Raw genomic sequence first — 25208 nt, forward strand, 5'->3', positions numbered from 1 at the left:
TGGTCCACAAGAATACGGATGAGCATCTTGGCTAAAAATCAGTGCCCAAAGGGCATGGTACTGCCAACGCCTTTGAGACCAAAACCGGCCCCACCAAATCTATTTCGCCGATCCGTATGGAGGCGACAATATGGCCCAAAATTCCCAAGCTGCCGCTATTTGCGGTGACACAAGCCCCTTGAACTGGCTGGAATGGACCAACGCTGTGTGGCAACATCCCGTAGATACACTCGGATATAATGGTGGCCGACATGCCTGTATCCACCAAAACGCGCACTTCCATACCCTGGAACGCACCGCGGCCGCTACAACATGATGCGCAAGCGCATCCCATTGATGGACTCGCTTAGGCCACCCGGTGAATAACAGCGAGCGAGCACCGATCGAACCCAAGCACTTAGTGATGACCTCGTGATTATGGGCCCTAACCCCACTAGATGAGTGAGGTGAGGGGAGCGGCCGGGTGATTGATGCGTCGCGACTCGCCTTAGGCCCAGTAGCTGATGCCGATGTGGAGTCGGGGTAGGAAGAGTCCTTGTTGCGGCAGCCCAACGCGATGCGGCCCTGCTGATCACAGTGGAAGCAGGCAGTGGGTGCCTAGCCTTGCGAGAGAGGAGCCCTCGCCCACCACCGTTGCTCCAGTCGGCGATCCCCGGCGCCACCTCCGCGTCGATTGCCCACAGCGACAGCAGCTAGGACGTCCTCCCCTTGAGGTGCGTCAGCCCCCACAGTCATCGGGACCCCCGCGCATGCCGCCACACTGGGCGACTGTCGCAGGGCGATGTGGGCCTGGATGTTCTGTGCCACTCTCAACGATGTGATGTCAGCTTCCTCGGCGATTGTCAGAGAAATCCCCAGCTCCCGCGCAAGGGAGAGCAAGCACTCCAGGGCTAGCGAGTCCAGCGCTGCCCCCTCAAGGTTAGGGTAGGCTGCCCGTGCCAGCGTCAGCAGGGAGCTGCGGAAAACGAGCGGTGGCTACCCCTCCTCTCGCGTCCGCAGTGAAAACTCAAGGTGCGCACTAGAAGGCGGCTCGAAAATGGCAGCCATCTACGCATACGCAGCTGGAAGCGTCACCCTATCCGCCGGTGGGATGGATTTATAAGTAGCTAAAGCCCTGTCATCAAGAGCTGTGGGGAGCACCTTAAGAGCTTCGTCCAAGGGCCATCCAACAGAAACATACGCCGTGTCAAACCGGTCCTGGAAGGCCATCCAATCGCCTCCTGCCGCGATAAATGGGCAGATGGGTGGCAAGCGACGGAGCTTCTGGCCGCCGGATGTCAACACCGGCGAGGGCGCACCCACGGGCACACGCGGAGGCGTCGCTGGGGAAGTCGTAGCGACGCTGGGATGTCGAGTCGCGTTGGTAATGGCGGGTGATTGTGTTGTCGTGGACAAAATGGCGCCAGGTTGTGGTGTTGCGGACAAAATGGCGCCTGGTTACGGTGTCGCGGCCAAAATGGCGCCCGAATGCTGTGTTGCGTCCCGTACGGCAACAGCGTCCAACTCCCACGTCGCGTCTGATGAAGTGATGGTGCCAATTTCAACCGAGGCGGGAAGCGCCATGGTGGGAATCCGTTGATCCCGTTCAGAAAATGTATCGGGTGCGCACGGCCGTGTTCCCACCTCGGCAACCGTGACCGCGAGCTGCGCGACCGCCTTGAGAAGCAGATCCAGCTGGCTCGAGAGGACTCACCAGGTGTCCGGCGGCGGTGAGGAGCCACCCACGGCCGCCATCTCCTCCTGTTTTGGGTGGATTGGCTCCACGGGGCGCATCTCCGGGGCCCCGGTCTCCGGGGACGTTGCGGGAACTTCCTCCATGCTGTCCTCGCCATCAGATTCCGCAACAGGCGGGTTATTCCATCTCGCCCCTGACTTCAACATGGCGGCGAAGATAGGAACCACTTCTGACACCAGTTGTTGTGTGGAAAATGACGATGTTGAGACAGGTCTTCAAGTAAAGGCTTGCGCCAGTTTATTAACAAAGAAAGTAGTTAACCAGCAGGGGTAGGTGTCCTACACTCAGTCCTTCCCTTGGATCCTTAGCTCTCTCTCTACTGCTAGCCTACTGGCTGTCTCTTCATCTTCCGTAACTACAGTCGGCTTCTACAGACTTCTCGAGCTCTACCCCTGGCTGTCTCTTCAGCTCCCTTCAACTGCTCTCCATCCCGGACTCCCCCTACGACCCCGCTTTCATCACGGGGCCCCCCTTAAGTACCGCCAGGTTACATGACGTCATCACACCTCACAGCGCGTATGACGTCACGTCCCCATATTACTCCTCTACACAATTATTCCTGTCTTATGAGTGACATAAAGGCAAGTCCAATATAAATTTATCCCATTTAACCCTGTTTACTTTTTCTCCGACTTTACTAACACCATACGTATGTATACACTTAAATGTAAGAAGTCTAATAGGTTTGAAGCTACAAAATTTAATATTACGTGCTTAAATTAATATTTTAGAAATTGAACTGGATCCAAAATACATCACGACGTACCTTAAATCTTGTAACATCTCTGACATTAACCTAAGAACATAACCTACTTGTCCCAGTGCAATACAAATTCGAGAAAAAGCCCTCACTGCTAGATATAATATTTACAACTTCTCCAAATAAATGATGGATTGTGCGTATTTTAGGTAATAACATCATTCATAATTTTCGATTTAAAGCTTTCATGACTGCAGGGATTCATCTTCTTGGTTCTTTCAGTAAAGTCACGTAGAATGGAAATAATAAAATAATACAAATAAAACATAATTAAATAATTCTCACGACGTTTCGGCCACAACGCAAGCAGCCGTCCTCAGGTGAAGAACAGGTCTGTCGGGAAGACAGCGTCTGAATGAATCATTGATAATTGTTTGGTGGCGTGTATTCGATGGACTGCATTTCTGTACTTGCCCCATAAAATTATTGTAGCAAGGTAAATTCTGCTTAAATGTATTGCAGATGCTGAAAATATAATTTGGAAAATGTCTTAAGAGGCTGAGGATTTGGAATCTGTCAGGTCATCTTTAAATAGCTTATTTATAAATTCCAATGATGCTCATTCACCCTTCAAAAAACGTCGAGTAAAAGACAGAACCCACGGTTTACAACTCACTTAGCTGACCTGCATCGGAGGAACAATTCTGGGGCATTAGCCAGAAAAGTCAAAATGGCGGATTTGGCTGAGGGTTCGTTACGTAGAAATGTAAAACATACATTTGCCACAGCATTAAGTTGCATTAAGCAGTAGGGCAGTCGCCGACCCATGAACGAGTTTCGTTCCTGAGACCAGTTCGTAAGTGAAATGGTTCGCAACTCGGAAGACAATGTACTGCATTTAAATGCCCCATACGGTCGGTGTTACGGTAAAACAAAGCATTGTGCATGTAATATTATGATATATACGCTATAGAAAATTTTACCAAATAAAGTAACATGAAAATAAGATTTTTTTTTCATTTGCCTTGAGTCTTGATGCTTGTCAGAAGGGGTCACCACAAATGCACACACACGGGAACACACGCGTGCGCGCACACACACGCAGATCCACTGTGTAGCCTCAATAGACTTGGGGAAGTGCTTTTATCGAGCAGCGCCGATGAAGGCCGGCACGGCACACGAGGAGGGGGTGGGTGGCCAATACCACGCCCGGCCGCCTTTGTCTCCACAGTGGTGATGTTTAAACACCTCACCAGACACAGTTGATCATAAGCAGGAATCGAACTTGTGTCACCGGGTTCGTAGCGCAACACACTAACCTTTGCACACACACTCACAAAAGACAAAGATCCCCCGTATAGCCTAACGGACGTTTGGGGCAAGCGCTGCTGGCGAGTAGCACCTATGAAGGCTGGTACACGAGGGGGATGGTGGCCAGCACCATGCCCGACCGCCTTTGTCTCCCTAGTGGCGATGTTTACACACCGCACCAGGTACTCATTTGAGGCTGAGTCGACCTAGGGGAGGCCCAGGACTGGTTCAGATAATCGCCACTGATGTTGGCCGTGAGCGGGAATAAAACGCGTCTCGCCGGGTTCATAGTGCAGCGCGCTAACCGCTACACTACCACTCCCCCACACACACTTTCACAACAACAACCGCCATTCGCCACTAAGTGGCGGTGACGTCACCACGACGCTTGTGCCAGGCCATGTGCACCTTGAGGCCACGTGAAGTGTCGAACGCCCGCTGGCAGGAGGTCACGGGGCAGACCCAGGTGCCACGGGTCGACTGACCGAGATGACCGAGATGACTGGCTGATGCACCACCTGTGCCCCCTACTGTACCAACTTGCTGTGCTTTAGCCACCCGGCGCTCCGCTCGTTGTTGTGAGCGTCGCTTCTCCGCCCTCCGTTGTTGTTGGAGGGCGACTGCCTCCAACTGCCCAGTAGCGTCCTTCACGAGCCTCCTCCACTGTGGCCGATCTTGACACCGCTGGTACCAGTCATCGGCAAGTCCACTCAGCTCCACGTCCTCCTGTACCACATCACTCCATCTCTTTTCTAGCCCGTGCCGCGCCCGTTTAGCCCCCTTGATCCGGCGGAACAAAAGCTGTTTAGGCATGCGGTGGCTGGGCATGCGGGCTACATGACCCAGCCAACGCAGCCTTGCCTGCCGGAGGAGCTCACTGATGGGACTTTGCCCAGATCTTTCAAGGACTTGTGAGCTCCTCACACAATCCAGCCTGGTTAAACCCAGGATGGATCGTAGGCAGGCCAGCCTAAATGTTTCCAACCGGCGAAGATGCTCCACTAGGGGGGTTCACGTTTCGCAAGCGTAGAGAAGGGAGGGAATGACCGTGGCCGAGAAGACCTGAAGCTTCGTGCGGAGCGACAGACCAGGTAGCTTCCACACAGCGTTACGCAACCGATGAAAAGATATTGCCGCTCGACACACACACGTGCACACACGCACAGGCACACATCAATGCTGTCTTCCAGCAGGATTCTGAGACTCATTACATCTCGCGAAGGATCGCTTCGCTGAACAAAATAGTTCCTCGGTTCGGTTGGCAAGTAGGAGCTCGCGTCTGCACGTTGGATGGTTATAACAAAATTAATATCTTAAGGAAACTCCTTCGTAAGTGCGGGTGTTCATAAGTTAGGTAGTTCGTAAGTCAGGGACTGCTAGCGAAACCTCTATCGCATGGTAACACTGTCGTGAAAACTAATTTTTGTTGTGTTGCAGATTTAACAACTACTACAACAACAGCATTCGGATCTATGACGGCCCACTGAATCAGGTCACTGACCTACCAGTAAATGTGTATAGGTACAACTACGTGTCCTCCACTGAATCGGTGCGGGTTGTCGTCACCAAGAACAACAACGGTTGGCTGTACCTGCATGGAAATTTCTATGCTACACCAGGTGCCTATGCCACTGTCACATTGGGTGCATAATTGCAGTGGTAGGGAAACAACATTCGGATGAGCAAATGTAGCTGTCTGTCCTGGTGGTCCTACGTTGGCTTTCTTCTTCACCTCATCTATTTGGCCAACACACTCCAAATCCGGAGACTTTCAAACTGCAGCGGACTGAATATGATGAGCAGGGTAGAGAAGAACTTCAAGTGTGTGTGTGTAAAAAACTAATACGTTGGTTTCCAAAGAAGCATATGCTCTGCAATGGCATTTGAAGAAATGAAAAAGACTTATGTCATCACACCCAACGATTAAAGGAACCTTCAACCTTAATTTAATCCCATGCAATACTTGTGTTGTGTTTCAGCTGATAGCCACTGTGGAGGCGTTTTGGATATAATAGACAGCAGCCTGTTAATACTGTCTCCAAACTACCCCAACAACTACCCCAGCAACCTAGAGTGCGTCTGGATCTTCAAGGCACCAAGCCGTGGCATCTCACTGTCATTCATGGATTTCAGGTGGGTAATGCCGATGAGTCAGTGTGCCATACATACGGTGCGATAGAAGTTCAACTTACATATGTAGTGACGTTAATGGTGTCACTATGGTGTTAGCGCCAGCCACTGTCACAAGAGTGCTACTGTGCGTCTGGGACCTCTCTCGGGGGGCAGAGTAAGTATGGCATGTGAACAGGCCCTAGGGGGCATAGTCCTGGTGACGGCTTGAGAGAGGGCAAGTGAGCATGGGGTAGTCTGGGTGAACCCGAGAGGGCACGTGACCCGGACAGGGTAGCGAAGGGGACTTGAGGGACACGTGATGCTCGGTCGGGATCCTTCGGGAAAGATCCCGATCGGTGCGTGACTGAGGGTGGAGCGAGGCCATGCTCAGGGGCATAAAGGGGCAGTCCCGAGAGCGTTCTTGACTGTTCTCTGGAATCAATCCTCGGTGCTACTTCTCTCCGGTCTTCGGTCTTTGCTCGGCATCGTGGGTCAGTCATGAGGTTGCTGACTGACCCGGTTATGTAGTTACCCTGTTGGGGTCTAGTTAACATGTGTACGTTGTGTAGTTAGCCCTGTTGGGCTGTGTAATAAACGTGTTACCTCCAAGTCAAGTGTGTGCCTCCGTGAAGAACACTAAACATACATAGAGGTGGTCTATAGACGGATGTTCAAGTCATTGCAGTATTCAATCTCAAGAATGAGCCAGTCTCAGCTGAGGACCACTTGTTAAAAATGTATCTTGTACATATTGCAGTGAGAGGTATATTACTCCATCAATAATTCAGAACTTAATACTCAACATAGCTGTTACTGATGTCAGTCTCTCCATACCACTCATGCTGTTGACTGCTCAAAAAGTTGTACTCGTAATTATCAACCCAAAAATGGAGATTATCTGACCTATACCTTGACTTAGTGGTGCTGGCCACCCACCCCCTCGTGTGCCATGCCAACCTTCATAGGCCCTACTCGCGAACAGAACTTGCCCCAACAGTTTGTTAAGGCTACTCGGGGGGTCTTTGTATTTGTCTTTTTGTGCAGGATGGATGCTGACAATTCATCACAAGGGCAGAGTCACAGCAGGTGCGTGGGAGATTCCCTGACCATTTACAACGGAGAAAATGTACACTCCGTGATCCTGGACTCACTTTGCAGCAACAGCCCTCCCAGCCAGAGCCCGCAGTCCCAAGGCAGCATGATGGTGGTCTTGAAATCCGGTGAAAGGAATTCTTCTAGAGCTTTTGCTTTCAGCGTTTCACAAAACGGGTTCCAAGGTAATTCACTTTTCTTTGCAGTCGGTTGTTGTCGGTGATATTGAGGCAACATTATTGCAAGTGAGGAATATGGCGAGGTGGCACTGTGGGCAGAGCATTTTTTGACTCAACATTCAGAAGGTGGCAAGCTCAACAGGCGCCAAACTAAACCGACTTTCCTTTGCTTGTCCAACACCAGATGTGCACACCTCCTTACTGCAGACGAGTGTGGTTTGTCACGCAACAATAATCTATCCTGCCTGGTCTAAATAGTTGACCTGCAGTGCCGCACCCCCTTGCACTGCAAGAATGGCACCCAATACTTTCTCCCTGCTTATCCCCTCCCTTGAGACTACCCCTCTAATCGCTAGCTCGCTACCCCACATCACCTGCTTTTGTTAATCCGGGTCTACCAGTGGCGCGGATCAGCCCCTAACATAAAACAGCCCTCTGCTTGGGAGGATTTAGAACAATTCCAATTGATTCTGACGTTTTAATAGCATGCAATAGTATGAAATAGCACGAAGGGCACCACGATGTTATCTGCCTCGCGTGGTATGCAGGAGTTCAAGGGTTCGATCCTGATCCCAATCCCTGTATATTTGGAGTTTGCAGGTCTCTCTCCCTGTGGTCGTGGATTGTTCTCCAGGTTCCCTGGTTTTTCCCTCCACATTTATAAACATGAATTTAACAGTGGTTGCCTGCTATAAATGTCCACGTGATGCTAAGCCCACTTCGTTGAGTTATTGTGGCTCGGTCGCTTCTGAAAAAGAGCTGTATCGCTCAGTGGGCCTTGCCTGGTAAAATAAATAAAATGAATAGTATGTTCATGATTTTTTTAGTACTTTATGAACGTGGTTATAAAAGTACTGTGTTGTGAATTTAAAGTGCGCTTTTAAAATAACGGTTTTGTAAGTTCCAATAAGTGTATAATTGGTAAGGTTTACCACTTTGTGTTTGTTTTCTCTAGGGACTTGTGGAGGTGTATTTAATGGAACTGAAGGTTTCATTTCTGGGAACGATTCCTTCAGTAGCAACAATTGCTACTGGCTCATTGAAACAAGTCCGGACAAAGCTGTGTTCTTGAATGGAACCTTCTGCCGGTAAATGCACTTCAGTAGCTGATTTGTTAATATACTCGTAGACAGTAACCAGTACCACTGATGAGTGCATCAAGATAGCAACATACAGCAAGGATAGCAAATACATCAACATTCTGATTTTGGTTATCAATAAAACAAAATTGGCAGTCTTAGTGTTGAACCTTCACACAGGCTCACTCTATTACGTGAGCAATCGCGACAAATGCCATCAACCTGGCGATTGAACATTGGGATCAATGATCTCCCAGTCTCCAGAACAACAACTTAAGCCACAACAACGGTCCCCTCCAGGGCCAAGCAACACGTCAGATAGATCCTCTAACTCAGTGGTGCTGAACCTGAGGTGCATGCACCCTCTAGGGGTGCGAGATGCTCTTTCTGGGGTTGTGAGACGTGGCCAGATTTTTTTAGAAGGTAAATCATCGAAATACAAATTAAGCACAGGCATGTAAGTACAACTACTTTGGTTCATCAAACCCTATGTATTTATTAACATGAAAAAAATTATGATGGAAACCCAAAGGGGAGGTGCAAGGCTGCATTAAAGGTTAAGAACCACTGCTCTAACTCAACACTGAGGGACTTTGCCGGGTAAAGTGCGAGTATCTTGCAAACATTTTGAAGATGAATAACATCGACGTCCTCATGCTCCAAGAAACCCACGTCTGAAGTGATTGAAGGAATTTATTTTGTGCAATGAGATACATGCGAAATACAATAGAGAGCACAGACGAAGCACCACAGGAATAGCTCAACTGGATTCCATACAATCGATAATTATTGTATGTGCATATCACTATAATTTATAGTGCATCTAAGTATATCATCTACCAAACGCAGCCTAATTAATGCACAGCCAGTGTTCAGGTCAAGAAGCATTTCGCCTTACCCCGAATTCTGACTTAATCGAGTATGGCTTTTAGAAGTTATACCGTATATAAAAAGTATGGTGATGCAAACAAACTGATCTTTCTTTTGCATTTCAGGAATGCTGAAATCCATGAAGGCCAGTCCATCAAAGGGCCGACTTTGGCCATTGTCAATAATTATTACTGCGAAAACATAAATATCCTCTCCTCTGGAAATAAAGTCGTATTAATCACATATGGACCATTTAATGTGACTTACAAGGCTTCAGGTTTGCTTTTTGTTGTTTTGTTCATGTACTGATGGATTTGCGTTGCGAACTATATGAGTAGTGCAATGGCAAATACACACTGATGCCGGAGCAAAAAACAAAACCTATGAGAGGTGGTGGGGTGGCTCAGGGTGAGAGCCCTGAGCAGGCATCACTGCATGACGAATGGCTACACATTAATTTCATATATATTTGTGCGATGCACAATGCTTAATTCAATTTGTTTCACTTGTCCAGCCCCCTTTATTGTCTTATGTTAATGGGTGTTTTCCAAACTGGTGAACTGGGTTTTTAATATTGTTGTAAAAAAAAAATGTGACTAAGAATTTTGAATTTGGGGCCCCGCGGTGGTGAGATGTTATCTCCCGCGCCTGGTATGCAAGAGGTCGTGGGTTCCATCCCGACTGTGACGACTGCTCTTTTTTTAAATCCTTTATATTAAGTTCGCGTGCTTGCTTGCTTGCGTGCTTGCTTGCGTGCTTGCTTGCGTGCTTGCTTGCTTAGGACCGTGCAAATCTTTCGGTCGTGTTTTAACCCACTTCCCGTGATCCAATCGAGCTGACATTTTCCACACAGACTCGTTGTGTGTGACAATTAATTTTCGTGAAATTTTTTTTCCAAAATTTTACACTGTTTAGGGAAAACTAATTAAATATTTAATTACTAATTGCTTAATACTGGCAGACAATCATCTGACCCATAGATTGCAGCCATCTCAAGCCAGAGGACGAGAGAACTCTAGACGCCACGCATATAAAGGATTTAGAGTGAAAAACTTTGTTTTTACGGGTTTACTTGTTTGAATTTGCATGTCTCTCTCCCCATGTTCGAGTAGATTTACTTCGTGTTCTTCGGTTTTCCCTCATTTAGAATCGACATCATGCGTTTAGAGTATTTGGCTGCGAAACATTTCGATGAAGTAAGCCACTTGGTTGAGCTATCATTTGTGGTCAGGTTGCTTTTGAAAAAGAGCTATCTAGCTCAGTGGGCCTTACCTGGTAAATTGAAAATAGTAAGAGAAGGGGGGGAGGAGTTCAGCATGTTCCCTCCAGCTCACATGACGCCATGGCTAAAGTAGTCGTACGTTGTTGATAGTGCGGGATCAGCCGCTTTGTTAAATGGCACAGCGCCTGGTTTAATTAGCACTGTCAGTGTGGCCTCATGGTGAATTGTTCGTACAGGTACCAGAAATGCCAACAATGAAAACGAAGATGGCCTGAATTTACAATTAAAGAACTACATTTGACGCAAAACTGACCAAATGATACGAATGTTCCTGTTGTATGTATGTTGAACTTCCTTTGCGCCGTACCTAGCCCACCGTCTTAATACAATATTTATCTTGTTCTTCTTAGAACCGTCAACATTGCTCGGCTGTGACTTTGAGCAAGGATTCTGCGGATGGCAAAACAAATATGAAAATGCCGTTCAGTGGACGGCAATTCAATACAACAATGTCTACGTATTGCCAATACTGAGTCTAATTCCACACGGTGGGTATCTCAATAAATGTACACCACACACACGGTTCATATATAACATGCTATAACGTTGTATGAATGCTTCAATATAATTGCTGTAAATCCTATGCTGTGTGAGAGTACTTAAGTGTTTATCAACTGACCATTCTTACGCTCCATTAAACACTGATTAACCAAAACACATCCCAACATTCATATTTATAATGCTGAAGTACATATAATACTGTAATCTACAATATTTACATGAATGAAAATGTATACGAAAAAATATGTATTTTTAAATCTCTACACTTGATACAACTCAAGCTTTTGCACGGTAATCTGCTGCACAATTGTTCAGGTGTAACGCACCTGTAGTGGTTTTGGAAGGATTTGGTTGGAGTGTCTCTCCAGCGATGGAACCATGCCTCCAATAACTATTAGATCAGCTGTTAAAGAGTATTGGCAATGTTCTTGAGGTTCGTGCCCTGGGCCAGCAAGGGTGCTGTCATCATCATATATTAACTTGTGAGATGACATACATGGCAGGTCACTTGTGTTAAATGACTTTACTAATGCCAAGGCTCGAGGGAGGCCATTGTTGATCATTCTCTTGCGGCTGTATTTACCAGCGAGGTGTATACTCTGAGAGAACTGTTGCTAAGCATCTGATGATTTTGACCAACTCCAGCAGCAGGGAGGTCAGATCGTTGCTATACACCAGTTTTCTGTCGATGCTGGAAAAATCAACTTCTACGAGGGCATTGGCCCTTCTTCAAGGCATATGATACTTTAAGTGGCTTTTAAGAAGCACGCGGGAAACAATTCCTGGCATTGCCCAAAAAGTTGCCTGTTATGTACGCATTTTTCCAACGAGGCCACGGTATTCTATTTGAATGTGTTGATATTTCTCACTTCACTTCCGAGTCATTTTTGTTGTCATCCGGGCAACAATCTTTTCGTAAAGTGGCGGAGGCCCGACTCATGCTCAAAAGAGAGCGGCAAATGAGGCCCTGCTGGCTGGCAACAAATTATGCAAACAGCCGCTGTCTGTCTCGCTTCCCACAGTGTCACCGCTAGAACCGTGCATAAACCCTCTGCCCTCTGTGATGTTAGATAACCTGTTCAAAAAGTACGCTCATAGTAGTTTTCAAATCTAATCCCTGTTATCAAGGTATTTCTCTTTGTGTATATATATATTTGTGTATTTTTCAAACCATGCCTATTGTGCTTATTATACAATGTTTACATTTTTTTTTTTTACTATTTTTCCAGGTCGTGCTTTCCTGGGCATCAACCAATATATGTACAACTCCATGTCGACTCTGCTGAGCCCTCTCATGACACATCAAAACGGCCTCAGGTGCCTGAGCTTCTGGTTCAGCATCGTTGCAAATAGCAACTCCTCGCTGGCCTTGTACGTGACGGACACAGACTCCGCGCAGCGCTCTCTCCTGTGGAAGGCCTCCCCCCTCCGGGGCATGAATGCACGCTGGGGCAGGGTACTTGTCAACATCAACTACACCAACTACCAGGTGAGAGTTAGAGAGCCACGCAGAGTCTGAGGGTACGAGGGGGCGCGCTTCCGTTACTAAGAACGCAGAAAACCCTCCCCTGGACGCGTGACTTCTGGAATTCAAGAGTTTTGCACATTTCTCTGAGTGACTAAATTCGTACTAATTCCCTACTCGCGACACCCGCCGGACTCCAGTGTCCGCGAGTGAATGACACCATGGATGTGCACGCAGAATTTTACATTTGAAACTGCCCGCGATGATTAGGCATGCCACCTCGGCTCCCCGCTTAGTCCTCAGTCTCTCGCAGTAATCCCGCTCTGAACTCGCTATTGTGCATTTTTACTTCACACGTACTGAGAGCCGACTCGTTTATACATTTTGGTATAAACGAGTCGACAATGAGGTCCTTTAAAAAGAACGCGAATGCAATCGGGGAAGGCGAATGCAATCGTGTTCCCCAGAGTGCTAAAATTATAACAGCTGTGCGGCATTGTTATCAAACACCTGCACCTCCGATAGGTCATCCTCCTGAATTCCTCACCATCACCACCACCACCTTCATAGTCATCATCATCAAAGTTTATTTTAAAAAAACACGTTATTGTTTGTTGCAGTCGTAATTAAACATTGACAATTCCCCTCCCCCCCATATCTTCACTCGTACCAGGAACATAACCCAATTTTTCCCACTGGAACAAGCTTTCTGCGTTCGTGAATTCCGCATTCGCAAATGCGTTTGAGGAGGTAACCCTCGCGAATAGAGAGGGTTTGCTGTGTACACTCACGGCAACGTGTGTTTGTGCATTCTCATTGCAGCTTGAGTTCGTGGCCGACACACACATGCAAGAAATCTCCCTCGTAGGCATAGACAATGTAACCCTGTCTGATGGAGAATGCCCTCAAGGTTAGTTCAACAATTTGTATTCAGCTCAATACGGGATTGTCACATTTTCTTGCATCTTTCTTTGTATTCATATTAGCTAACTTGCCGAAACCGGTAAACGATTCTAAAATAATTGCCGGTTTACCAATTATCCGTCCAACGTAGATCCCCGCAGACACGCTGACACAGACAGCCATCCATACACACACCTCCATAATTCATTTGAACACAACGTGCTCATTCAGATATATTGTACACGCTCAGATGCATGCATCAGTTGTTCTTAACATGGGATGCACGCAACCCCTGGAGATGCGAGATGCCCTTTTTGTGGATGCGAGACATACAGAAAGGATAACAAATACATCAACATTATGATTGTGGTAATCAATACAACTAAATTGGCAGTCTTAGTGTTTAACCAAGTTGAAGATGGCAGCCTTCACATGGGCCCACTCTATTGCAGACTAATCAGTTTCAAGGACAATGCATATATTATCAGAGTATGTTTTTGTTTGTATTCTGACCACAAGCATTGTGGTTAATGCAGACATGATTCCTTGCAAAAAGTTTCAGTTTGGTGTTTTTACATCTTAACACTTGTTTTGTTGCCATAAAAAAGGGGAAAACCCTCTTATCACATTCATCGATATCACGGTCTTAAAAGGAAATGTACTTGATGATGTTTCAGGAAATTGGCATTCAGAGCACATAAATAGTGAGGCCAGAGAGAGTGGATAAGGGTTGGGGACTTCCCTTTACAACATGAGGCCTGATACAAATAACATATGTTTATTGAATGTTTTTTTAAATTTGCATTTCAATATTTACCTATTAGTACCTATTTATTAACAAATCCTTCAATAAACATAAACGTATTACAAACAACACTCATTTGTATTAAAAGGGAAAAAAATATAAAATGTTGAAGGTACATTCCATGATGGGTACCGATTTTTGCAATGAGGTTAAACGTACCACTGTCCAAGTAATCCATTTCGCGATGCATTTCAGGGGCCCGATTGTCATTTAAATATAATTAGAGAGGCTGTCAATCAATGTTCGGATCAAAAAGACTTTAAAACGTCCCACTGATCATTTGCTGACCTTGTGCCTATACTGGACATCTGTGAAAAAGAGCTTCATAGCTCATCGGATTCCTCCGCCAGTCTAAGTAAAGATTCTGATTTGCCAGCCCCTTTGATGCTAAAATGGTTCAGAATGCAGTTTCCAACTTATATCCATTCCATCTCTCTGCCTCTCTATTTGTGTGCTTTGAACAAAGGCCATTTCCGTAAAAACGTCACCTATTATATATTTTACTTTTAAGGCCATAGTGTTATTGACGAATGTGATTTATTTAGTAATCTGTGCTTGCCATGAATTACAAAATTTGTGCTTGCCATGAATGGTAATTCCCTTTTAAAATGTCGTATAATTTCCGTGATAAAATCAAAACGCATGATGCCAGCCTCTTGTGTTTTTTAGCTCCCCGTCCGTGCTACGAATTCATCAGTGCCTCTGAAGGACGCCTGGAGACCCCCCACGTTTCACAAAGTGACAATGACTTCTGCCTGTGGGCTATCAATGGCAGCTACAACGATAAATTCCGAATTTTCCTGGAATTAAGCGGGTTTGTTTTATTCAACTCACGCCAGAACCACGATTATGAATGCAGATGTGAGGAACACATCCATGTGAAGTGCTTTAAGTTGAGGTCTCACCCTGTTTCTGTCGCTAATGCCGCTGTTGCGTTGCATCTTTTACAGCCCATCAGAGCAGAACGGCACGGAGGGTTGCTCCTCGAGCAATATGGTGGGTGCAGTAATGGCAAATAGATACGGCACCCAGTTGGATATGCAGAGATATTTCTGCCGCATCGGGTCCATAAACATGACCCTGCAAGGCAGTCCTGTCGTTGCCATTTACCTTCCAGGGCTTCAGCGAAAAAATGCAACATTTAGTGGAAGGTTTGAAGGTATTACTCAAACGTCAAGATTGCACTCACCGTCTTCAAAATCCTCAATAGACTCGCTCCTTCCTCATCTCGCTTTGCTCCCCTCCATGCGCTGTCTGCTACAGCCACCAAGGTGTCCTGCTTTTAAGCCTCCAGTCGCGGCTGCGAGATGTTAACTACCTTGCCTGGCATACAGGAGGTCGTGGGTTCGATTCCGACCATGACGCCTGCTCTATATTAGGAGTTTGCATGTCTCTCTCCCTCCGTAGTGGCGTGGATTTTTTTTCCTGGATCTCCGGTTTTTTTCCCTCCTCCACATATAGAAACATGCATTTAGAGTCTTTGGCTACCGCTATAAATGTTCACGTGATGATAAGGAGGGGGGCTCATTCCTCTCCACTGCCCTCATTGACGAGAATTCCCTCCTCTGCCGTCGATTCTCTGCCCGCCGTTCAAGTCCAGGCTCAAGACTTTCCTTTTCCTTTGTCCATGACCGACTGCCTCTCCGTAAAAAATATTCCCATTGTTCTGCACCTGTCCTGACGTTCTTGGACAAGGCATGAATTCAAATTTGTATTGCAATTTATACGTTTAAATGTGTAGTGTTTTATATAGGTGGGGTTTGGTGGAATCATAAATATAGTTCCTGTCACTCGATTTTTCTCAAACAAATATAAAAAGAACTAATACAATACACCTTCACTGATCTGTGATTATATACTTGACAATCGCACTCAAGTATTTTACAAATGAGAGTTTTTTTTATTATTTTATCTAGAAAATATCTAATTTGTATTTAACTACTGCCTGCTTATGGTATATTTATACTGTACACACTCATATGTATTGTATGGTTAGACAACTGAATGTGCTCTATTAGGCTTGCATTTAAAGTTTTTTTTGTTTTCAGCATATGTTTGTAGAAAACAGTTAAATGAGACCAGTGGAGTCATATCATCACCAAACTACCCAAATGTCTATGACAACTATGAAAACTGTACTTGGCTGATCCACTCTCCAGCAAACAAACAAATCAGGCTCTCATTTACAGACTTCAGGTAAGGTGTTGTTGGCACACGACGTTTGTCATTTATTTTACATGGTTCATTAACTTACATTTAAACACAACCCCTGTATGTTATGTGTCGTCATAATCCAGCGCTAATTCCAACCATGTTTGAGTTGTGACCTTATTGTGGCTGAAGAGGAATATTTCAGTAACTGCAGAAGTAGTTCTGTGATGATATCTTCCGGGGTCGTTCTTTGACGCAAGAGTCGTGTTATGCTCACTGTGAGATGTCCAACAGCAATGTGTGTTCACTTGATAATACGACACTGATTATACAACTGGAAGATAATTGGTAGGAAATAATAACAATCATTATTTATAGTGGCTTTTATGCTGCAAGCTTCAAGGCACATGACACATTCTAATCTAATGTATATTTATAGAGCGCTTTCACTCAATGCGCTTGACATAGCTTACAAAACGATAACAGAAAGAAATGAAGTACAAGGACTCCTCTATTTACAAACATTCGCCTCAGGAACTTACAGAGATACTATGTCCAGTTACCTATTTGGACCGATAGTTATAAGTTCAACCACTGCGCAATTGAAAACGGTGGTGGCATCTACATCTGCAGAACATGAAAAACCAGTGTCGTCTACATCTACAGGAGAATGTACAACTTTCAAGGCCATTTCCTGTGTTTAGTGTACATGCCATACAACATATTTTGAATCGACAGAAGTAAAGTTGGACTTACGAACAAATAGACTTACGAACAGACCTCTGGAACCTAACTCTTTTGTAAGTAGAGGAGTCCCTCTAGTTGGCAGGCGCGTGCTTCAAGGATTGAGGAATGAGTGACAGCGATAGAGGGGTACTTAGGGTTCACGGAAGCGTATGGAAGGGACTGGAAGGAGCGGAGGGGCGAGGGAAGGGACTGGACAACAGAAGAGGTGAGGCTTTAAGAAAGGAATGGAAGGATGTTAAGGAGGGGGACTCCTTAATAGACAGAGGGAGTGTTGAGTCTATGGGCAGTGTCGAGTCCATGGGTAGTGTCGAGTCTACGGGCAGTATCGAATCTATGGGCAGTGTCGAGTCTACGGGCAGCGTTGAGTCTATGGGCGTGCTGAGTCTTTGGTGCAGTGTTGTGTCTATGGGCAGCACTGCTCAATGTACAGGGGTAGTTTATTCCAGTGGAGGGGTGCAAGGAGGTTAGAAGGACCGAAGACGGGAATTGGGCACAGGGAGAAGGAGGAACAGAGAGACGGAGAGCAGATTTGGAATGAAGAGGATGAGAGGGGACGCAGAAAGAGATGATAATGGCGAGATGAGGTTGAGCAAGGCAATGGAGACATGTAATGACTTAGCGTGAGTTATTTGAAAAGAGAGCGGTGTAGTGGACGTGAAGCCATCGAAGTAGGAGTAGGAGAGGCCAAGTAATGAGAATTAAAGCGCAGTGAAAATAACTTCACGCAGAAGCATTTTAAATTTGTTGGAGTGGAGTGAGGGCAGAGGCAGGGAGACCAAGAAGCAGAGAACTGCAGGAGTCCCGATGGTTGAAGATCAGAGGAGGAACCAGGAGTTTGGCGGCAGGTTGAGACGGCCGATTGTCCTGTTGTCGAACAGAAGAAAGCGGTAGATTGCTAAGTAGTAGCGGAGATGTGGGTAGAGAAAGTGAAGGAGTCAAAGGTGACACTTCGGTGGAGGGCAGAGGAAGCAGGAGTGTGGTTGAGAGGAGGGAAGGAGATGGTTGGGATGGGAGGGGAAGTGCGAGAGGCCGGAAATAAAATTATTGATGCGTTGGATTGAGAGAAGAAAATGCGAAAACATTCGCATGACAATAAGAATACGTATTCATAATAAAAATTTTTGCGTTTAGATCGCGTTATTTATAAATGTGTCGTAACCCTCCACCACCCAACACGGCCAATCAGAAAAACAGTGTCAAGTTGACAAAAGACAAATAGTTCACTACTTTAGCCCACCGGTGTGTTGAAGAATGAATCCACAACATTTACAATTTCTTAGTACGACGTTTCGCTGGTATTTACATCCAGCATCATCGGGCAATTCGCCAGAATCAGCCTACGTGTTAAAGAGCCAGAATCATTCTGGCGAATTGCCCGATGATGCTGGATGTAATTATCAGCGAAACGTCGTACTCAAAAATTGTAAATGTTGTGGATTCACTCTTCAACACACCGGTGGGCTAAAGTAGTGAACTATTTGTCTTTTGTCAAGGTGACACTTTTTTGCTGATTGGCCGTGTCGGATGGTGGAGGGTTACGACACATTTATAAATAACGCGATCGAATCCAAAAACTTGTATTTTGAATATTGGTCGTGAAAGCCAACGTGTTAAAGAACACGTATGTAAAGGGAAAATATAATGAAAAAGGCAGAATAAAAACAAATAAATAAAGATTAGAGTCAGAGAGCTTACTCTGGGCTGCATATTAGCTTTTAGTTTTTGGTCTCTTCAGCTGTTTTGATCTTTTAAGCTAATTGCAAACTCTGATTAGCACGGTTGGATACGTACGGTGAAAAAGAAATTCAACACAAATACATCACATGCCACTATATCTGCTTAAGTTAATGTTTGTTCTTTGTCCTTCGATGCACCCATGAATAGCGATCCACGTATTGGCCACCACTGCTGTTAACACTTTAAAAGCAGTGGATATGAGCAACCCTTAATAATTGACTACTGTAGACAGCATCCATAAGAGGTTTTTTTTGGGTTAGATCGCTTAAATATAATGGTGTCTTTAAACCTGGCACCGCCTGACAGTCAATTATTAAGGTTTGTCACTTAAACGAAACATGCCAGTTTCTTAATAGTACGGCATAATTCGAGTACGACGTTTCTCCAGTAATTACAACTAGCATCATCAGGCGACAGCCAGATTTGTGACACATTTATATTAATGACACATTTATATTTACGCGATCTAACCCAAATACCTATTATGGATAATATTGGTCGCGAAAGCCTACATTTTAAACAGTATACAGCATAATTATTCCTAATAACACGAATGTTAACTTTACCTGTTTCTTTCCCAGACTTGAGCAAAATTTTGACTATGTGACGGTGTACGATGGACCTTCAAGAGATTACCCCCAATTGGGTAGATTTACTGGCTTCACTATGCCCCAAGCCCTGAATTCATCTGGAAGCGACTTGTACGTCACATTCACGTCTGACGGCAGCGTCGTATACACAGGGTTCAGTGCATATTATGAGAGTAAGTGCAACTTCAGCGTTTCAGTGGCCGTACGTCCTCATGTTGTTTGCCTGTTTAACATTTTAACACTTACACAGCTGTTCACCGAGGACGTTGATTTAAGACGTGTAAGTGAATCGATACGTTTTTGGGAATTGAGAGAATAGTGCGAGAAATGCAGTGAGATAAGTGAAGACAGATAGCCAGTAGAGATAAAGGAGTAGACGTCAACAAAATAAATAAAAAATTGAGATATTTAAGATGATAGAAGAGAGACCAGCTTTAGCAAAGTATTAAGATTAGCAAAATAATTAGACAAGAGAGAGAAATGTCATACCTACTACCCTTTCGTGACCCCGAAGCACCCCCTATAATGCTCACTCAATACTCAACCCTTGCACGCCCCTGCCATCTGAACGATTCTATTTTGTCACCGTTTGATTTTTACTATTTTAAGCACCTTGAGTGACAGCTCCCGATCAATATGAAATAAGACAGGTGGAGTAAGATGAGAGAATATATGTTTTATAAGACGCGGAAGAGAATATATGCATCTATTCAGAGGGACGCTATGAAAGAGATGGGAGAGAAATGAACAGTAGTCCGTTCTCCTATAACGCCGCGTGTTTACGTAACGCAAATTGAATATAACGCAATTGAGTGAACTGAATTACGTCACGTGAGTAGGAATACGTGGTCGTATGGCTGCCTCGGCATAGCATCACACAAGGTGGGATGCTGCTGGATGATTCTAGATGCTACCCACGTTTTCTTTGTTACACAACTACTACAGCGTTCTAGAACAGACTGTATAATCATTATGAATGCATTTCGCTCAAATAGTTTACTCGGTAAAATAACTGCCATTGCGTATCGCCCGGGTATATTAAAAAAACGCCTGGTTATGAAAAGTGGCCACCACATGGCCCAAGTCAGAGCCCTGAGCGAACACTGATGAGATCCTCAGTGGGAATCCAGGCAGCCGTCCATGATGGAGCCGGGTTTCCAGGTGTAGTGAGTTAGTGGTCTCAGCACAGTCACCGATGATCAAAAACCAAAACCATCACATTTAGAAACATGCATTTAGAGTCTTTGGCTACCGCTATAAATGTTTACGTAATGATAACGAGGTGGGCTCATTCCTCTCCACTGCCCTCATTGACGAGAATTCCCTCCTCTGCCGTCGATTCCCTGCCCGCTGTTCAAGTCCAGGCTCAAGACTTTCCTTTTTCCTCTGTCCATGACCAACTGTCTCTCCGTAAAAAATATTCCCATTGTTCTGCACCTGTCCTGACGTTCTTGGACAAGGCATAAATTCAAATTCGTATTGCAATTTATACATTTAAATGTGTAATGTTTTGTGTTTTATATAGGTGGGGTTTGGTGGTCTTAAATAGAGCAAAGCACTTTAGAGAGGGATCACAAATATAGTTCCTGTCACTCGATTTTTCTCAACCAAATATAGACAAGAGAACTATAATACAATACATCTTCACTTATCTGTGATGATATACTTGACAATCGCACTCAAGTCTTTTACAAATGAGAGGTTTTTTTATTATTTTATCTAGAAAATATCTAATTTGTATTTAAATACTGCCTGCTTCTGGTATATTTATACTGTACACACTCATATGTATTGTATGGTTAGACAACTGAATGTGCTCTATTAGGCTTGCCGTTAAAGGTTTTTGTCTTTTTTCAGCATCTGTTTGTAGAAAACAGTTAAATGAGACCAGTGGAGTCATATCATCACCAAACTACCCCAATGTCTATGACAACTATGAAAACTGTACTTGGCTGATCCACTCTCCAGCAAACAAACAAATCAGGCTCTCGTTTACAGACTTCAGGTAAGGTGTTGTTGGCACACGACGTTTGTCATTTATTTTACATGGGTCATTAACTTACATTTAAACACAACCCCTGTATGTTATGTGTCGTCATAATCCAGCGCTAATTCCTACCATGTTTGAGATGTGACCTTATTGTGGCTGAAGAGGCATATTTCAGTAACTGCAGAAGTAGTTTTGTGATGATATCTTCCGGGGCCGTTCTTTGACGCAAGAGTCGTGTTATGCTCACTGTGAGATGTCCAACAGCAATGTGTGTTCGCTTGATGATACGACACTGATTATACAACTGGAAGATAATTTGTAGGAAATAATAACATTCATTATTTATATTTGCTTTTATGCTGCAAGCTTCAAGGCACATGACACATTCTAATCTAATGTATATTTATAGAGCGCTTTCACTCAATGTGCTTGACATAGCTTACAAAACGATGACAGAAAGAAATGAAGTACAGGGACTTCACTATTTACAAACATTCGACTCAAGAACTTACAGAGATACTCACAAACCTGTCCGTATGTCCAGTTACCTATTTGGACCGATAGTTATACGTTCAACCACTGCGCAATAGATAACGGTGGTGGCATCTACATCTGCAGAACATGAAGAACCACTGTCGTCTACATCTAGAGGAGAATCTACAACTTTTAAGGCCATTCCCTGTGTTTAGTGTACATGCCGTACAACATGTTTTGAATCGACAGAAGTAAAGTTGGACTTACGAACAAATAGACTTACGAACAGACTTCTGGAACCTAACTCTTTTGTAAGTAGAGGAGTCCCTCTAGTTGGCAGGTGCGTGCTTCAAGGATTGAGGAATAAGTGACAGCGATAGAGGGGTACTTAGCGTATGGAATGGACTGGAAGGAGCGGAGGGGCGAGGGAAGGGAATGGACAACAGAAGAGGTGAGGCTTTAAGAGAGGAATGGAAGGATGTTACGGAGGGGGACTCCTTAATGTACAGAGGCAGTGTTGAGTTTATGGGCAGTGTCGAGTCCATGGGCAGTGTAGAGTCTACGGGCAGTATCGAATCTATGGGCAGTGTCGAGTCTACGGGCAGCATTGAGTCTATGGGCGTGCTGAGTCTTTGGTGCAGTGTTGTGTCTATGGGCAGCACTGCTCAATGTACAGGGGTAGTTTATTCCAGTGGAGGGGTGCAAGGAGGTTAGAAGGACCGAAGACGGGAATTGGGCACAGGGAGAAGGAGGAACAGAGAGACGGAGAGCAGATTTGGAATGAAGAGGATGAGAGAGGACGCAGAAAGAGATGAGAAAGGCGAGATGAGGTTGAGCAAGGCAATGGAGACATGTAATGACTTAGCGTGAGTTATTTGAAAAGAGAGCGGTGTAGTGGACGTGAAGCCAGTGAAGTAGGAGTAGGAGAGGCCAAGTAATGAGAATTAAAGCGCAGTGAAAATAACTTCACGCAGAAGCATTTTAAATTTGTTGGAGGGGAGTGAGGGCAGAGGCAGGGAGACCAAGAAGCAGAGAGCTGCAGGAGTCCCGATGGTTGAAGATCAGAGGAGGAACCAGGAGTTTGGCGGCAGGTTGAGACGGCCGATTGTCCTGTTGTCGAACAGAAGAAAGCGGTAGATTGCTAAGTAGTAGCGGAGATGTGGGTAAAGAAAGTGAAGGAGTCAAAGGTGACACTTCGGTGGAGGGCAGAGGAAGCAGGAGTGTGGTTGAGAGGAGGGAAGGAGATGGTTGGGATGGGAGGGGAAGTGCGAGAGGCCGGAAATAAAATTATTGATGCGTTGAATTGAGAGAAGAAAATGCGAAAACATTTGCATGACAATAAGAATACGTATTCATAATAAACATTTTTGGGTTTAGATCGCGTTATTTATAAATGTGTCGTAACCCTCCACCACCCAACACGGCCAATCAGCAAAAAAGTGTCAAGTTGACAAAAGACAAATAGTTCACTACTTTAGCCCACCGGTGTGTTGAAGAATGAATCCACAACATTTACAATTTTTTAGTACGACGTTTCGCTGGTATTTACATCCAGCATCAGCGGGCAATTCGCCAGAATCAGCCTACGTGTTAAAGAGCCAGAATCATTCTGGCGAATTGCCCGATGATGCTGGATGTAATTATCAGCGAAACGTCGTACTCAAAAATTGTAAATGTTGTGGATTCACTCTTCAACACACCGGTGGGCTAAAGTAGTGAACTATTTGTCTTTTGTCAACGTGACACTTTTTTGCTGATTGGCCGTGTCGGGTGGTGGAGGGTTACGACACATTTATAAATAACGCGATCTAATCCAAAAACTTTTATTTTGAATAATATTGGTCGTGAAAGCCTGCGTGTTAAAGAACACGTATGTAAAGGGAAAATATAATGAAAAAGGCAGAATAAAAACAAATAAATAAAAATTAGAGTCAGAGAGCTTACTCTGGGCTGCATATTAGCTTTTTGTTTTCGGTCTCTTCAGCTGTTTTGATATTTTAAGCTAATTGCAAACTCTAATTAGCACGGTTGGATACGTACGGTGCAAAGGAAGTTCACACATAAATTACATGCCACTATATCTGCTTAAGTTAATGTTTGTTCTTTGTCCTTTGATGCACCCATGAATATCGATCCACATATTGGCCACCACTGCTGTTAACACTTTAAAAGCAGTGGATATGAGCAACCCTTAATAATTGACTACTGTAGACAGTATCCATAAGAGGTTTTTTTGGGTTATATCGCGTAAATATAATGGCGTCGTTAAACCTGGCACCGCCCGACACAGTCAATTATTAAGGTTTGTCACGTAAACGAAACATGCCAGTTTCTTACTAGTACGGCATAATTCGAGTACGACGTTTCTCCAGTAATTACAACTAGCATCATCAGGCGACAGCCAGATTTGTGACACATTTATATAAATGACACATTTATTCATAATCAACGTTTTTGGGTTTAGATCGCGTTATTTATAAATGTGTCGTAACCCTCCACCACCCGACACGGCCAATCAGTAAAAAAGTGTCACGTTGACAAAAGACAAATTAGTTCACTGCTTTAGCCCACCGGTGTGTTGAAGCGCGAAACCACAACATTTACAATTTGAATACGACGTTTCGCTGGTAATTGCGATGCGATTTAGGGTTTTTATTTCCTTTCAATCAAGAGCAGGCCTCTGCCTTGTACAGCCAAAATAACAGCAAAAGACCGGAAAAACCACATGAACGTAACGGGAACAGGGGATCCTTTTTACAGCCGATGCACCGAGTACGCCGCGATCGAGTTCCCCTCTTTCACATCCTTTACTCAGAAAAAAACAAGAAGTCACCGTCGCAACGGAGGAAGGGGGGGGGGGTACGTTCATCCACCCATTCTCGTCGAAGGGGGGGGGGGGGTCGTTTCGAATTCAGCCTATCCCGCACTTGGGTGGTGGCCATCGCCACTTCGCGTTTGTGGCTGCTGTGCCCGTTGTCGCCCGCTCCACCTCCACCACCCTCTCTAACAGCCCCCTGGCTAGTCGGTATACCTCGGGAGGCGACATATAGACACCCTTAATCAGCTTCTGGTGCGTCGTCCACAGGGCCTCTTTTACGGCACCTATGACGGCCCATGCCTGAGCCCAGACCTCACCCGCCCTCTGCCTGAACATACCCCAAATCATATTAGGCGCTGTGGCCTTTACGGGGCAAAAATGGGACAGCAGGGGTCGACTTAACTCCCACACCTCCTGGGCAAATGGGCACTGTACGAGGGCATGAGCAGCGCTCTCTCCCAGGTCGCAGCCTCTCGGGCAATCAGGAGAGCGGGCCAATCTGCGGGAACACATAAATAGCCTGCACTCCAGCCTGTCCCATGCAGCCAGCCAGGATAAGTCCCGCTGCCTTTTCGTCAGGGCTGCCGATGCTACATTTTCCCAAATTTGTCGGGCCCGGGTACCCCGAGCACCTGGCACCTCTGTGCAGACCTCCTTTTTCGACATT

The 25208-nt window shown here is 45.3% G+C and overlaps 1 protein-coding gene across 5 annotated transcripts in view; it reads left to right on the plus strand.

The window, feature by feature from the left end:
* Positions 1 to 25208, plus strand: part of LOC133351212 (cubilin-like) — a 212696-nt gene that overhangs the window by 16185 nt on the left and 171303 nt on the right. For 4 of the 5 annotated variants that reach the window (XM_061566298.1, XM_061566321.1, XM_061566306.1 and 1 more), the window contains exons 5-17: positions 5184 to 5365; positions 5726 to 5879; positions 6903 to 7135; positions 8085 to 8217; positions 9204 to 9355; positions 10711 to 10848; positions 12091 to 12350; positions 13149 to 13236; positions 14704 to 14848; positions 14985 to 15193; positions 16083 to 16230; positions 19251 to 19432; positions 21117 to 21264. In XM_061566298.1, the coding sequence (XP_061422282.1) occupies positions 5184 to 5365; positions 5726 to 5879; positions 6903 to 7135; positions 8085 to 8217; positions 9204 to 9355; positions 10711 to 10848; positions 12091 to 12350; positions 13149 to 13236; positions 14704 to 14848; positions 14985 to 15193; positions 16083 to 16230; positions 19251 to 19432; positions 21117 to 21264 (2172 nt within the window). The remainder of the gene's footprint in view (positions 1 to 5183; positions 5366 to 5725; positions 5880 to 6902; positions 7136 to 8084; positions 8218 to 9203; positions 9356 to 10710; positions 10849 to 12090; positions 12351 to 13148; positions 13237 to 14703; positions 14849 to 14984; positions 15194 to 16082; positions 16231 to 19250; positions 19433 to 21116; positions 21265 to 25208) is intronic. The other variant, XM_061566315.1, reaches the window with a different exon arrangement.

Source organism: Lethenteron reissneri, chromosome 5, assembly GCF_015708825.2.
Source record: "Lethenteron reissneri isolate LAM-NWPU_2019-01 chromosome 5, ASM1570882v1, whole genome shotgun sequence".
Lineage (NCBI taxonomy): Eukaryota > Metazoa > Chordata > Hyperoartia > Petromyzontiformes > Petromyzontidae > Lethenteron > Lethenteron reissneri.